Raw genomic sequence first — 16,837 nt, forward strand, 5'->3', positions numbered from 1 at the left:
CTGCACATCACCATGGTGCTCAAGTCGCAGCAAAAAGGCTTGTTGTCACAAGGAGACTACTTCACTGTGACGTGGAACTACTTCTTGGTAGTGTGTACTGTAACCAACAATCTGTGTAATGATTTTTTAACTGTAGTTCAGCAATAGTTTCCGTCCAACATGAAGGTTCTAAAACAATATTGCAAATAAGAATTAGAGAAAATTGGAATGTCCAGATAAACAAAAGTGGTAGAGATTTAGCCAAAACAATTGACAGCTGTAATTGCAACTGAAGGTGCTACTACCATGCTATCAGACAAGGGAGGAGCATACTTCAATAATTAGCTGTTTTTTTTTTTTTTATTATTTATCATTTAAAAAAAGCTTCACAATTTCTTTACATTAAAGTATTTTGTGTCAATCGGTGGTAAAAACTCCTGAATAAATCCATTTTAATCCGATGATGCAAAAAAATGTGAAAAATGTCAATGGGACGAATGTTTTTTTATAGGCACTGTAATTATCAGATTTATTTTAAAGAGAATATAAAATTCAAGTAATGTTTGCATACAGAGCTTTTTTTGAGTAATATAGTTTAATGAAATAGGAGCAACTTAATATATTTGAGAAATACATACAATGTTAACACATTCACTCATTTTCAATGAATATATGCATTCTATAATATACACAATCAATATGGAATGATGTTAAAGGAGCATAAAGTTAATCAAATTCAATTATAAAAAAAATACCTTTTGTCTCGCAGCTAAAGTACATGACTTTCAATACATTTTCTCTTAAAGTCACCTCTTACAATATTAGACAACTCCAAAACTAATAATGCATCATTTTGTTTTTTTACAATAATCACTCTTTAATTCTTCATGCATAAGGATGTATAGAAGTGCCATAAAGCAGACTGAAGTATGTTACCATCATTATTAAGAATAAATGAACTGCACTCCAACCATCTTCAAATCTAGTCCAGCAATAGCAGCTTTTGGGTGGTGAACATAGTTTGTGCAATGCAAATACACTAAATTGCTTCCGTTTCGTCTCAGGAAATCCCAGTTTCGTCACTAGTCATTTCCGCCTGGCAGCTACACAGGTATCTCACATGGCATCATGGAATCAGTTTTGACGATACTGGAGATTTGCCAGAGGTTATGACTGGACATACAACAGCATGTTATTTATGAGAACATGTTGGCACCAAAGTATTAGTATAACTTTCCATTGATTTACTAATTAGTATGCACTGTTACCAATATGCTTACCTGTCCCAGACTGCCCCATATTTTTGCTTGTATGGAAGGATACATCTGTTTTTCATTTATGGTCATGGTTATCAGCTTGTCCAAAATAGCACTAACACGCTGTCTCTTTGCATCATCAGTGAGTTTACAGAAACGGACAAGATTCAGCAACCAAGGTGTCATGTATTCCAGACATAGATGTTTCAATTCAATACCTGGAACAGACATATAGAGGAGTTGTGAAAGATTGATTTGTTAGACTTCAGTCAAAATGTGTTTATAAATCATATCAAAAACCGCTTAAATCAGACAATATTCAATATCTATACCTAAAATGAGTCCTGCTGTGTTTAAAAATGACATACTGGATTTGCACAGGATCAAATCTATATCCAGCTCAACAGAATATTGTTCACAACTATAATTATGGTCTTTAACAATGACCAACTACTTACTAGATTTGCTGAAACCAGAAATGCACTCTTCCAAAAACTCTAGAGTAAGGTGTGGTTCATTAGCTGCCAGGGTCTTGCTAATGGAGACTATGAAAAGTGTATTGTTGGCTGGGATACACAGACCCGAAGTCTCCAGTAACTGCCCTTCAATCTTTAAATTAAAGGTACATGTTAAGGCACACAGAAGGTTATAGGCAGCAGACCTGCAACAAAAGACAATGCAATACAGTTAATGTGGTACATAAATATCCACTAGTGGGTCAGTCAATATAATAGCTTTCAGAAAAACTTTTTTGTTTTTTCTTCTGTAAATCATTGTTAAATTTATTAGTGATGTCATTACTAGAGTTTATTTTTGTATAACTGTGTCTGCTTTTTCAGCATGTATGAGGAAACGTGAGGGTACTAGAAGTCCCATCAAAGCTGCTTAGCTCTATAAACACTTGCATGGTTCTCAGTGACTTCTAATACCCTGGCTAGTTGTAGCTTCAAATAAAAAGCAGCCATTCATTATAATCAATTAAGGATACAGTTGTTTCAAATTAAGCAAGTCTATTATCTCAAGTTTACGTCAATCTAAACACATTTTTGACATTTTTTCCTCTTGCTGTTTGCTCCTCTAAGGTATGGCAAGAATCTACTTAGGGAAATCATGAAAAAATACTATAGATGTACAGAAATGAAATTGGAAAAAAAATAAAATAAAAATGATCAACCTTTAGTATGAAACGGCTGCATGAATGTCCTGACAGGGACATAGTATACAAACACTCTAGTGGAGATCCATATGTAGGGTACATTCCCTTAAACTTTTGTCTTAGGAAGGGCAATATATGAAAAATCTACTAATTCTGATTGCATTAATGCAAGTGGATAACCAACAGGATTTGTTTGAGAATTTAATTGACAGACGGCAAAAATTACCCTAATAGAGAGATAACAAATGTTGTTCCAACTCTTAACATTTGCATTCAGGAGCAATGGATACAAAATAGGTACTATGGCATATTTCAAACAAATCTGGAATTCTAGGAAGTATGCCAAGCATGACAACTCCTTTAAAATTATACATTTGTAGTATGCATAAAAAGGGGCTTCATTAGAAATGCAACATAATACACATGCACTGCAAGTAATTGACAGTATAGTATATAGTGATAAACTTATTTCTACCGTAGACTTGGATCGGAACTTCCTAGGTTGAGTAATGCAATGTTAAGTAATGTTCCCGGAACATCCTTTGGACGAATCTTCGTGTGTTGTGGGATGGAATCTGGTTGTGACAGTTCCCATCGAGTCCGTATGTGAATAATAGATTGGACAATGGCTTCACACTCCTGGTGCATGAATGTGAGAGGTGTTCCTTGGTTGGCAATAGTTAGTGTAAACTGATTTTCATCCACTAAACAGATTTCTTCAATTTCAGACGCATAGTAAATATCATTCAGAAAAACGGACTGCCCCAAAACGCGCGTCCTCTCAGCTGAAGTGACCTGGACAGCTGTAGAACCCACCTACAACAAAACAAAATTATGTATTATTTAATCTTGGATTACATTCTAGCACTAAACCAAGGTTAAAATGAGAAAAAAAAATCATAGGGAATATAAACACAATATAGCCGGGTAGGTGCCAAGTTATTGGACACTAGCCTGTCAACACCATTAATTTAATGGTTATAGGAAATGTATTTTGACATCATTAATAAATAAATGGAATATTCAATATATACAATATTAAAAATGGCAATTACCACACAGATAAAAACATTATACAATGGCATAGATAGCTACTTACTTTTATAGAGACCTTAGTATCTTTGTGGGCCAGTTTAAGTGCATTATGGAATAACTTCAGGTCCTCTTCCAAAGCTAGTGTGGCAGCTGGGAGTTTCTGCTGGTCATGTTCTATGTGCTCAGCTAACTTTCCTGATGGATCAATGAAAATTAGCCTCTTGCTGCCCTTCAGACCAGTTAATAGTCTCTCGTGGTATTTTGTATATTCCCTCACCCAGGAGTTACAGTTGTAGATATAGACAGCTGTCACATTTTCATAAGCGAAGCCAGGGAAAACCACAAACCATTTTGAAAGGAAGTCTGTCTTGAAGCGATTGCTGGGCCCAGCATGAGTGAGATCTACCACTATCTCATATGGCTTGGCATAGTATGGCTTTAAAGTCAGAAGAACATGGTAGATCAGTAAATCACCGTTTATTTGACCAGTCTTGAATCTATAGAAAGCAAAAGAAAATGTATCATTGACAACTGCCGTGGATTACTGTCCAAACTGAAATGTTATAACATATGAAGTGTCATTCCAAAGTCAATGGTTCCTAACTGAGCCCGCCATAGAGATAATTGATTGCCATGGAAAATGGACACTACATAAACTGGCATGGCAGAAAATAGACCACTCATCACAAATTACAAAAAAAGTAGTGAATTAATGCTCTGCAATTACATTTCTTAAAAAAAACAAACAAAAAAAAACTTGCACATAATCCATATCCTAAACGAACATTAATAATTGTTATGGTTAGCTCAAATAGAGATGAATGGATTATTGATGAGGCAAACAAATAAGCTTTTGTATTTCTACCACCCCAACTCCATGTCAAACACCTTACTTTCTATAGAACAATAGCTTTCTGTTGTATGCCTGTTTTCTGTTCAAAATGAAATGGGTCAAAGCAGGCTTTCAGCTACCATCAAACCATATAATTTGTTAAGAATACAGTTTATTATATGTAAATGAAAATTATAGAAAAACTAGTGTTATCTTAAGCAGGATGCAGAGCCCCCATTTAAAATATAAATAAAAGTGTCAGGTTAAATCATTGTGGTTACAACCTTTAAGGGCAGCTGCTGCTGCTCCAGGTTAAGTAGATTGGTGTTACGGACGTTACACACTATACATTATCATTAGGGTGAGGGGAGTACTAACACTACACCCTATTATTAGGATGGGTGGGGGTACTAACACTACACATTACAATTAGGGTGGGGGATGTACTAAAACTACACATCACTATTAGGGTGGGTGGGGAATACTAACACTACACACTAATATTAGGGTGGAGGCGTAATAACACTACACATCCCTATTAGGGTGGAGGAGTACTAACAACAATCTGGAAGGGGGGGAGGTAGGAGACTACTAACACTACAATTCGGGTGGGGAATACTAACACTACACACTATTATTGGGGGGTGGAATACTAATGCTATACCATATTATTGGGAAGGGGGGGTTCCTAACACAATACTACTATTGGGGTGGGGATGACTAACGCTACACACTATTAATGGGGGGGTTAGAGAGTACATACAATATACACTATTACTAAAGGTTGAGTGAGTACTAACACTACAGTACACACTATTGTTGGGGGGTGGATGTTCCAATTCTACAAACTGTTATTGGGGCAAGGGGACGTATTAACAATACATACTATTATTGGGGTTGATACTGGCCCACCATGGTACTGGATGCGGCCCACTATATGAGGGTACCGCTCCTTACTCTAGTGGCAATTCACCTATCAGTATGTTTTTGGTCTGTGGGAGAACATGCTAACTCCACACAGGGCCCTAGTTGGAATCTAACCCATGACCCCAGCGCTGTGAGACAACAATGCTAACCACAGTGGTAACAATCAAGTTATCCTCATGATGAGAAGCATTGCCCCATTATTAATGATGAAAATAGTCACTGTTGTGTCTTCACACTTCATTGCAGAGGAACAGCACGGGCCAGGGGCAGTGTGAAAAACTGAAGATGATGCCTGCACCAGGAGAGCAATAAAACTGCCATTCAAGATTCTTTATTGTTTGCGTTAGAACAAGAATAGATTGTAATAATCACACCATTGCAAGCAGTGGATATTAATTGTACTCATGTTCATGCATTATTTGTTAGCTTGCACCCCTTTGCTGCAGTGTCAGAGGGCTTTTTATAAAATGTGAATACTAATTATTTAATATGCCAGGCATACTTACTTGGGGGTGGGTCGAAAGAATTATTTTTTCAATGTCAATACTAGTCATTTAATGTCTGGGCATGCTGGGGGAACAAGGCTTATTTATTAAAAGCGAGTGCTAACACTGGGCTGGTTTCGAGGAAGAATACGTAGAGATATCACATTCCAGGTTACAAAGAGCTCCTCAGCTTAAGGCACCACCAGCAACAGGGAGTCAAAACCTTAACAGTTGAGAGAGCAGGACAGTCACTAACACTGTCAGAAGGAAAGGAAAATCATTTAGGGGAGGTGACTGGGGCATTGATGTTCTTTCTCTCTCTCCCCTTCTAGTGGATGGCAACTCCTTTATGGCAGCATGACATGGCCTTTTAGAGGAGCATTCACTGTTTTGTGGGCCCTTGCCATTTCTTTTCCAAGGTGGGCCCTTCATTCCCCAGTCCAACACTGCGTGACCCATGTGACCCACCCACCCATCTTAGTATGCAGCACTCTGGGTCCTCGAGGGAGCTCTGTCAGGCAGTGCTGGAGTCGGAACTGAATGCAGATGCCACTGGAGTCCATGGAGATTACCATATCCATACTATTTAAGGGGATGGGTCTGGGCCAACCCTTTAAAAGTGCATTCTTTAGCGGGTTCATATCTTGGAAGAAACATAAATTGACCAAAAACATTGAAGATGGTCTTCCGAATGCATGAAATAGTACCATCACTATGCAAAATATAAAATTACTAACTTATGGCAATAGAAAAATGTTTTCAAAAATGGAAAAAAATTGTGGTTTACAGAAAAACAAAACCTACAATGCTACAAGATACATACCTTTTGATAACAGAATTGAAGTGCAACATATGAAATGTCAACTACTGCCAGTAGGGTTCAGCTTTTCCCAACCAGAATGTTCATAACCAAACCATGAACATTAACGTAAATACAGTTTGTGCATCAGCTAGTACAGACCACAAAAGTAGGAAAAAACTACAACAAGGAACAATAACTAAATGCTCACGTTCATCAGTTCAACTGCTTTCATGTAGAAAATATACAAAAAAAACCTTTCAAATGTCATACAAATAATTTATGCTTGTACAACACCCCAATAATGTTATCTCCAAGAAGATCCTGTCTGTCTGTTAATACAAGTTTTATTTATCTATGCCTTACAGTTATTGACTCAACGGTGCACAAACACTCCTTTTAATCTAATCACCCCTGCTTGCTACATAATAAAACAGTTGTAGAACTTTACTCAGTAGACTTTATCTTGAAGATTGCACCATCCACATGAGTAAGACAAATAACCCAAAGCAAAGGGGTAGACCTTTTTTTTTTTAGTGTAAAATTGAGCATGAACTAAAACAAAACAGGAAATCGGTCATCTCTGTGGTTGTGTCAAGGAAACAGCAGCAAGAAAATTGCAGTTCCTCAGAATACAAAACTATTTCAAACACAAGAAAGACATCCTAACCCATGCAAAACGGATTTATAAGAAAGCGTTTAATTGGATTTAAACAGACATTAAGGTAGGTGAATGCAGACCAATTAATGGTATTTGACAGTCGGCATAAAAAACAGGGTCATACAAGGTAGACAAAATATATGCAGACCTTACAATCTAGTAGGGAACGGGAAAAGCAGAGACAAGAGGAGCATGTGTGATTTAAGAGTGGCGGTTGGGGGGGGGGGGGGGTACGATAGCAGCAAGGGTGTTGATATTAGGTAACAATTGATAAACTAAACACACAATGTTGGTAATTGCATGAGCAATTAATATAATGGTTTGTATAATTAATCATGCATTATAGCAGTACAAACCCCCCCCCCCCCCCAAAAAAAAAACAAACAAAAGTAACTAAGGCTGTTTGAATCAGCATACATAGTACATATGGCAAACCCAGACAAATTCATCAGAAAGGTCTTAGAAAAAAGTTTGTGATACACAGATGGGATTAGTATGCAACTTATTTTATATTGCCCAAATAACGGGCATAGTATTACCAGTTAGGCAGTCACTGACTCCAAATTAATAATATTTTTTTTTTATATATATATAGCAGCTTTCTCCCAAAGGACTTTACATATATTGCAGAAGGTGAGGAAGGCATCTTGGGCGTGCTTAGTTGCTATCTAACAGTGGCCAGTGCACAGCAGCCAGTGCTGGCCCTCGCTGCCACTGCACAGCAGCCAGTGCTGGCCCTCGCTGCCACTGCACAGCAGCCAGTGCTGGCCCTCGCTGCCACTGCACAGCAGCCAGTGCTGGCCCTCGCTGCCACTGCACAGCAGCCAGTGCTGGCCCTCGCTGCCACTGCACAGCAGCCACTGCTGGCCCTCGCTGCCACTGCACAGCAGCCACTGCTGGCCCTCGCTGCCACTGCGCACAGCAGCCACTGCTGGCCCTCGCTGCCACTGCGCACAGCAGCCAGTGCTGGCCCTCGCTGCCACTGCACAGCAGCCAGTGCTGGCCCTCGCTGCCACTGCACAGCAGCCAGTGCTGGCCCTCGCTGCCACTGCACAGCAGCCAGTCTGATTTTACAATACAGACTAATAAAATATGCATAGTCTTCAGTTCAGGAAAAAAGTCACAAAGACACGACTGATGTGGGAACTACTTAAAAATAAATAGGAAAGGACAAAACTGAGAATCAATAATGTATGGTAAAATATTGAAGGAGCATGTGTGTGTCACATCCAACAAAAGCTGCAGCAGAATCTGCACGTACTTCAGGTGTTTGCCAGCTAACATACACTTTTACATTTGTCTTAAGAAGTGTAGCAGGAAACTGCGTGATAATGTTGCCTAACAGCATGTATTAAAGAAACTAAACTTACTTATTTGTAGTTAGTTGCAAAATACATATGAAAAACAAGCGAGTCAAATGTACAGCTATAACTCATTACAAATCATGAAATAAATGCTTGCAGAAAAGACATGTGAATGTGACTGCATATACTGTAAGGCATTTCTTCATCTGTTTCACAGTATGCAGCAACTACCACACAAAGATCATTAAACAGATATTTCCTCTAGGTATAATAAGGAACGCGCAAAGCAAATACAGTGGGATCACTGTACACTTAAAATGCAATCTTCAGTTAATGTTTATGTCTGGTAAAAGTTATAATGCGTACGTTACATGACAAGACAACAATTTCATTGTACATTTGTTTTGTTTTTTTTGTTCTTTTTGTTTTTTTTTAGAAAACATGAGTGGTCTGTCATGTTTTCCTCTTGGTAAAATGAATAAATCAACTACAAATTATTAACTTTTATATAGTGTCAATATACTTGTGCAGTGCTTTACAGGGAATGTTTAATCATTGTAAGCTCAACTTGGAAAGGGACTGATGTGAAATTTTAAACTTAAAATAAATAAAATTAAATATTAACCTAGAAGTATGTTTTTGGACTGTGGCAGGAAATACACAAATATGGGGAAATAAAAACAAACACTACACAGATACAACTACCCTGTGTGGCAGCAATGCTAACCACTGTGCCACTATATGCCCAAATAGATGCAAATGACCCTCTTTTCATATAACATGGCAGAATGGTTTACAAAGTTATACATTTTGCAAATATTAAGCAAGAGCAGTATTATAAAGCTTATTTGGGAGGGGGAAGCTTTACAACATGACCAAAAGTGTAATCTTTTAGTCTTGGTAAATTTATGTAAGGAGTAGTAAAATCATTTTCAAGACTGTTGATGACAATGTTATCTTTATTCAGCAGATAATCTACCGTTACAAAGACATTGACATGAAGATGATGCAGTTTTCTCTGCATCTTGTGATACTGTTTGTTTCCTTCAGTTGTAAAGCAGAAGTAAACCAGACGGATGGCCTCAACAATAACACAATTTCAACGGTTACAACAAAAAATTCAGAAACTCCAGACTATTCATTTGGTGAGGAACATTCTACACACTTATTATTGAAAACTACACATCAGCTAATACAGCAGCTTTCAAATACAACTGAAACATGGAACATAACAGCCACAGATAAAATGACACCATTAACTACAAATACTGAAACAGATGGACCCACAAGTAATCACAAAAACGGTAACATTAATCTAACTTCCAATACAAAATGTACCTTGAAAGAGGATAGATATAAGCCTGGAATAATGATATGTATCATTATAATAGCTGTATTAGTGCTTATCTGTGCAGTGTTAATCACATGCTCGGTGGCATTGGCAAATAAAGTGTCCAGCCTTAAAAGAAAACTAACACAATCAAAGCGTCAGGCAAGAAGTAATGGAGACTTCCTAAGTGCATCAAATCTGTTGTGGCCATCAGGAATGGAAACATGGCAGAAAAAAGATCAGGCAGCCAATCAGATCATGGATGAGATTGCTTTGGGTGATCCTAATAACTCTTCTGATAATGAGAAACAAAAGCTCATGGCAACTCTAACACTAGAAAAATCAAGAGATACTATGGAGGACAGAAATACAACTTCAGCGAATGATGAAATCATGACAACCATATCCACAGTAGAAATTTAAAATCTTATTATATTAATACTAATATTATCAAAGGGAAATCAACAAGATACAATCTCTTAATACATATTGTGTACAATAAAAATAATCCCCCCACAATAAAAACTTTTCACCATGGTAATTATGCTTCTGTAGCCTACCAAAGACGATCAATATTTTAATAATACTTTAAGACGCTAGCAAAATGTGTGTATGAATGACGTAATATACATTCTCTACTCAATTTGCAGATTTAAACTACTTTGTGCTTTAAGTTTATTGATAATAAAAAACTTGTTTTTATGCTCTACAGACCATAAGTGATTAGAAGCTGACAAAATTGGTGACTGTTAATTTGCACAATGTTGACAATTAAAAAAATAAATAAATTCACATAAAGTTATGGCTTAGGGGCTATGTGCTTTTTAATGAACTTTGGCACCTTCTCCATGTCTAGTATTTCCTCTGGATTCTTTCCATTTTGTAAGAGAATAGTTTTTCCATTGCCCAGTAGCTGTGTCTATTGTATTAATTCAGTGCAGGATAAAAGGTTACACTAAAGAAAAGTGAACTATCTGCACTGTCTCAAATGGCAGTTGGGGCACATATAAGAAAGGGAAAGCCTAGATGTTCTAACTTTCTATAACTTAACCCATCTATTACCTTTATTAACGAGGTTGAACAACTACGAACCCAAGCAAGTTTTAAAATGTTGGTCAACTAGTGATTTATAACAAACTTATTATGCGCGCATCAGATACATTTATTCAGAAACTTTACTCTCCTTTGTAGCCACTGCTTGGCACTGTAAACTACTACTCCTAAATCCTTCTCTATCATCATCATCATTTATTTATATAGTGCCACTGATTTCGCAGCGCTGTACAGAGAACTCACTCACATCAGTCCCTGCCCCATTGGGGCTTACAGTCTAAATTCCCTAACACGCGCATACACAGACTAGGGTCAATTTGTTATCAGCCAATTAACCTATCAGTATGTTTTTGGAGTGTGGGAGGAAACCGGAGCACCCGGAGGCAACCCACGCAAACATGGGAAGAACATACAAACTCCTCACAGATAAGGCCATGGTCGGGAACTGAACTCATGACCCCCCAGTGCTGTAAGGCAGAAGTGCTAACCACTAAGCCACCGTGCTTCTCTTAGTTTTTCCCAATTCCCAATTAAGGCACAAGTAGTAAAGTTGTTGCCATGGCTTAGGTACAGAACCTTACATTTATCTACATTATATTCGCCAGCTCTGATTGCCATTATGTTTAGGTAGCAAGTTAGTGGTCTGGGATTTTTCTAACATTGAAGCAACAAGGATCCAACCATCTAATCTGTTACATTGGTAAGCATACTCTACCAGTGTCTAATGTTATTTCTGTTCTAATTTCACCCGAGACACTGTGAATGCTCCACTGCTACATTACACACTTACATTGACTCAAAGATCAAGTCTGGATTTCTGCTACAGACTGTTGAAATTCTGGGACTTTTAGTTCTCCAATCTATTTTTTACACCTATATTGATCCACTATGCTTATTAACTTCAATACCTAAGTAACAGTGGTATAATTGAAGTGAGCCTCTATATTAGCAAATAAAGACAATCATGGCTACAGTGTGGCACTTTGCATCTTGGGTCTCTTAGGAGGCAGGTTGATTACCCCCATAATAGAACCATATTTTCCCTTAACTTTACCTATTGGGTATCTTCTCTATGATAGGTACAACCGATCTTTACAGGTGATAGTGGTTTTCAATTTATTCACCTGGATTAACATACACATGCTTTCAATTGACAAAGATTACTATTAATCCATAAATTTAGGATCTCAGCTTGTGATATACTATGCAAGTTTTTAATTTTGTGCAGATTTCTCTGCTATCCAATCAAAATAACCGGAGGGTGGGCACTCTTCCCCACTGGTCGGCAGCAGCAGCAGTCATTGGGTTAATGTATTAGTTACCAGCATACATTGCTATGCATGTCGTCTCGGATGGGAGGCCCCTCCACCATAAATAACCAATAGGAATGCTCGATCGGGTTGCCTTGATAAAGCTATTAGCGAAACACGCGTCGGCTACACATGCGCCGCCGCCTCTCTATAATCTATGCCACTAATTAATATGTTACAATAGGTTCTATTTATTAAACAAATGGCGGGTTGCCAGTTATACCAACTATGAGAGCAGGATTTAGTCTCAATCGGAGATAGTCCCGTTACCTCGAAGTACAGAGTGTTATTTGTGGAGCCTTTGTAGTGTGATAGGAGTGGGATAAGAATATCATATCATAGATAACCCATTCACACAATAAAGCTTGGGATTGATCTCTATCCCTATGGATTCTAACTGGCTATACCTTTTTGTGATGGCAGAGACATATTTGCCAGGGTTAATATAAAATACTCTGCCTTGTTAGTATGGTAGTAGGGGGGAGGATATCATAAATCACATTAAATGCACACATGAAAACAATGGGTAGGGAGGGCCCTGCTCATGAAAGAGCTTACAATCTAATTGGAAAAGGTACAGCTGAAACAAGATAACTGAGTATGGCTTTTAGTAGAGATGACAGTTGAGGGGGTACATGTGTGTGCATAGAATAGGTGCGAATAGGGGAAACCAATAAAGAGATGGGTTTCAGAGAGGATTTAAAGATTTGTAGGCTGCGGGAGACTGATTAGGCATGGCAGGAAACTCTAAGTTGGTGAGTATTCTGAAATGATATTTGAGATGTATAAAGGGGTGGTGTTGTGGAGGGCTTTGTAGGTAGGTAAGGGTAAGTAACTGGATTCTTGTGGACAAGAGAAGTCAGTGTAGGGATTTGCTAAATGGTGACTCAGATTTGGAGCTGCAATAGAAAAAGGATCAGTCTTGCTGCAGCATTTAGGATACATTAAAGAGGTTAGATGGGTGAAGGAAATGCCATATAGGAGAATGCTGCAGCTGTCATGGCAGGAGATGATGAGTATGGATAACAGTTTTGGTAACATCTTGGGTAAGAAAAGGTTTTTCGGACAAAATGTTTTACTGAAACAGAAGTCAAGCAAATTTGACCATGTTGTGATCACTATTCCCGAAAAGCCTTCTCATCTGTACATTAGCTATGATATCTGTTCTGTTTGATTTAGCATATGACACGCTTAAAAAAAGTTCAGAGACCAAATTAGCACAGCCTCTGATGCCGATTGGATTAAGGATGTAAAAAGAATGTTTGTATCCTCCAACTACACAGCCTACATGAAAATTAAAAAAAAAAACAGCTGCTGCAAAATATGGGTCACAATGCCACCCACCTGACACTCCCTTCCACAAGGTATTGTACAATACTAAACAATAAACTAATAACGAAAATGTTTCTAAAAGCTTTGGATACTACCTGGTCTTAAGGAAAGCTAAACATATACATACGAAGCTATGGACAAATGGACGTTAGGAAAAACAAGTTTAAACTACACCTTGCTATTCTTCTTTGAGATATAGTGAAATAACAGGCTGAGCTTGAACAGATGTAGAGTCCTTAGATTTCCCTGGGTACTGCCCACAGCAAGTTCACTTTCTTTTTCTGCTTTGGTGGACACCTACTTAGCGTTTATTATTTTTTATTCAAAGTTCTGTTACAGTTGTGTGATGTGTGTGCAGACATGAGCGGATAATTTAAATTAAGCACAAGGTCCTGATGGAAACTGGCACCAAATAAGCAATGTTTTAGTATCCTATTATCAGTGTGGAAACTCGCGCTTAATTGAATCTGCCCCTTGGTGTGCATTTCAGAATAAAGGAGGATGCAGGAAAAAGTTTATTAAAATCCTTCCATTTTACTTTTAAGCTATTAAACTCTTAGCAACCTCCCTCTTATTGCAACCAATATTCTTTGCAGCAAAATAAAGTATTCTATATATTTAGAGGTTACCTGGCAAACTGAGCGACACTATTGATTTATATGCTTATATATACTCCAATTTAAGAAATATGGACTTAACTACTTTACATCTTGCCGTTTTTTTATTTTTTAACAAATGCAGGTTTTACACTATAATGCACCAGCTTTCTCCTCCCTTTTAGATTAATTTTGACCTGTGAAGAATGGGGTATCTCGGAGGTGAATCTGCAGGAATAAGCCTTGGGGGTATATTTACTCAACTGCGGGTTTGAAAAGTGGAGATGTTGCCTATAGCAACGATCAGATTCTGGTTATGTATTTAGTACATTCTACAAAATGACAGCTACAATCTGATTGGTTGCTATAGGCAACATCTCCACTTTTTCAAATCGGCAGTTCAGTAAATATGCCCTTTAGCTTTTAATACCAGATTTCCAGCATTGATCTATATGGACCCCTTAAGGAATTCTTGTTACTACGTGCACAAACACTGTTTGCATAGAGTAGATGCATATACTTAGTGTTACTCTATTGATGTATATTTACTTTTATTTTATATATTGTCTATAGACATGTTTTCTTTACATAGAATATTGTTGCACTTAAGACATATTACAAAAGACCAGGTCTTGAAAAAGTTCTAAAGCATCTCACATCATTACACTTCCTGAATCGATTTTCTACTTCCTTTTTTAAGTGGCTTGTACACATCAGAATAATAAAGATTAACTTTTTCATTTCCACTTCGCTTCATTTACGGACTGAAGGAGTTCGGTAAATCTATCCAAACCAGTAAGTAAACTTTGTCATGTAACTGTGCATATGTTAAGTTTCTGAATTCAGAGTAATTGATGTCACTAGTATTTGATACTTTATGTAAATATGTTCTTCTTATGCAAGTACTAAGTGATATTATTAAACAGCTGTCTTATATGGCATGTGCATAATTTTTCTGTGGTAGTCTCTGGGACACATTTCAATGCGGCCTGTGTGAAGTAATTAACGGCCATGTGTGGTCACCTAGTGGAGCAGTGGGGATCTGAGTAGTGTCCAACTGTATTTGCCACTCTCTGAAAGCCCCAAAGAAGCTCCGACAGGGTTCTACAGAACACTGAAGGACCCTGCATTTAAGAGAATCTGGCGCTAATGTGCAGCCACTCCTAAATCCCCTCCATGCGAAGATTGACAGGAGGCAGCACCTGAGGAGAGGACCTCTCTATGGCACCACTAAAATTCTGCTGAACTCAGAAAGTGTACTGCCTCCTGGGACCTTAAGTGTGTGGGTGGGGTATCCCCCCCCCCTCCCCAAGAGACAAAAGTGGAGCTGTGCATAAATATTTTTCCTCCAGAATTTTTATGTTTTTTTGAAGCCTTGGAAACAGAAAAAAAAAATGCAATTTGCAACAGTCCATGGTGCAGCACGTATTTATGTTTTATTCATTATTACAATATTTTTCACTTTTTCTTTTTGCGGTTCCTATTATCTTTGTTTTATACAGTGGAATGCCTGACATAGCATCACACTGTGCTGTTAACATTTAGTTATGCAGAGTGGCTACATGTTGGCATAGCCCCTCCAACCTTACACTTGCGCTGGTCAAGTTGAAATCCCATGTGCTGTCGTTAATGTTTTTAATAATCTGATTGGCTACACATTATTCTAGCCCCGCCCATGTTCTCTCCAGCTTGTCTGTGTGTCCTCAGATTTGAAGAATGAATGCAATATGTGGTCTGACCTATTTAATTAACTTAAAAACAAGGCAGAGAAACTGAACAAAAAAAAAATGCATATTTTAAAAAAGGTACAAATATGCACATATTACTCACACGGAAGAGACGTGCTAAAAGCAATGGAATCTTTCTAAAACAGTTTTCTTAACTCTACTTATTTTTCCCAGGTGATTCATTCACGCAAGTATGGACAGAGAACAGGGGTCTAATGATGATCAAGTAGCAGTAAAGGAATCAAGCCACTACCTCTGGCTGGCAGCTTTTATTGTTGGTGGAATGTTAATACTTATGCTACTAGTAATAGCAGGCATCATATTATGGAAGTATTTAAAAAAGCAAAATACAGCAGACCAGAATTGGGCAGGACCACCCCCAATGACAGATGGAAATATCCAGGAAGATGGCAATTTTAAAACTAATGAATGCATCCTAGGTAACATGCCACACTCATGTATTCGTTCAAGTCCAAAACTACCTAATGAACCCAAGACCTCACAGGACGGATATTTAGGTGGAGAAGCAATTGAGAGAAAACCAGCTGATACAGCAACTATTAGCACACTAAGTTTTTCACCAACAGCACCAATAAGCCAGCTGTCTAATCAACATCTCCCTGAAAATGATATAAACGAGGAGACCTTTCCCCCACCTCTGCCCCACATACTTCAGGAATTCCCAATGCCTCCACAAAGTGATCATTTTGCCGAAACAGATTTAGAAGGGAATCCCCTGCAACCTCTTCCACTATTGAATTCCTCTCATCAAGATGAAGACAGCACTCCGATTGCATTAAATCACCAAACAATACCCATCTGTGAAATCAACATTTCTCCCAACACGGATATGTTGGAGGACCAACTTCTGCCACCACCTCCTGCAGATTTTTTTTTTTAAGTGATCGGTTTCATAGACTTGTTCGGTACCCATTCAACTATACTGGTACTTGGGACAGACTTTCCCAGAAAAATAGCATTTACTATTTTGGAATAATTCTTGCATATTATGTAACACATCCAGACAGCTATGTATGTATGTATGTATGTATGTA

General features: G+C 38.0%; 3 protein-coding genes across 13 annotated transcripts in view; 2 read left to right on the top strand and 1 right to left on the bottom strand.

Moving 5' to 3' along the window:
• The window catches only part of NF1 (neurofibromin 1), a 193,464-nt gene that overhangs the window by 41,245 nt on the left and 135,382 nt on the right, over positions 1 to 16,837 (bottom strand). For all 10 annotated transcript variants that reach the window (XM_075194951.1, XM_075194948.1, XM_075194945.1 and 7 more), the window contains 4 exons: positions 3,491 to 3,923; positions 2,867 to 3,207; positions 1,694 to 1,896; positions 1,260 to 1,453 (listed from right to left, as the gene is read on the bottom strand). In XM_075194951.1, coding sequence (XP_075051052.1) covers positions 1,260 to 1,453; positions 1,694 to 1,896; positions 2,867 to 3,207; positions 3,491 to 3,923 — 1,171 coding nt within the window. The remainder of the gene's footprint in view (positions 1 to 1,259; positions 1,454 to 1,693; positions 1,897 to 2,866; positions 3,208 to 3,490; positions 3,924 to 16,837) is intronic.
• EVI2A (ecotropic viral integration site 2A) lies at positions 7,052 to 12,604 on the top strand. 2 transcript variants are annotated; one of them, XM_075198071.1, is made up of 2 exons: positions 7,052 to 7,194; positions 9,402 to 12,604. In XM_075198071.1, the coding sequence occupies exon 2, from the start codon at positions 9,432 to 9,434 to the stop codon at positions 10,185 to 10,187; it is 756 nt and encodes a 251-aa protein (XP_075054172.1). In that variant the 5' UTR covers positions 7,052 to 7,194; positions 9,402 to 9,431; the 3' UTR covers positions 10,188 to 12,604. The 2 variants fall into 2 exon arrangements, with proteins under 2 accessions (XP_075054172.1, XP_075054171.1); XM_075198070.1 differs by having other exon boundaries at positions 9,405 to 12,604.
• On the top strand, positions 14,763 to 16,833 carry EVI2B (ecotropic viral integration site 2B). Its single transcript, XM_075194939.1, has 2 exons — positions 14,763 to 14,850; positions 15,957 to 16,833. The coding sequence occupies exon 2, from the start codon at positions 15,976 to 15,978 to the stop codon at positions 16,681 to 16,683; it is 708 nt and encodes a 235-aa protein (XP_075051040.1). The 5' UTR covers positions 14,763 to 14,850; positions 15,957 to 15,975; the 3' UTR covers positions 16,684 to 16,833.

The sequence above is a fragment of the Mixophyes fleayi genome, chromosome 2, assembly GCF_038048845.1.
Source record: "Mixophyes fleayi isolate aMixFle1 chromosome 2, aMixFle1.hap1, whole genome shotgun sequence".
Lineage (NCBI taxonomy): Eukaryota > Metazoa > Chordata > Amphibia > Anura > Limnodynastidae > Mixophyes > Mixophyes fleayi.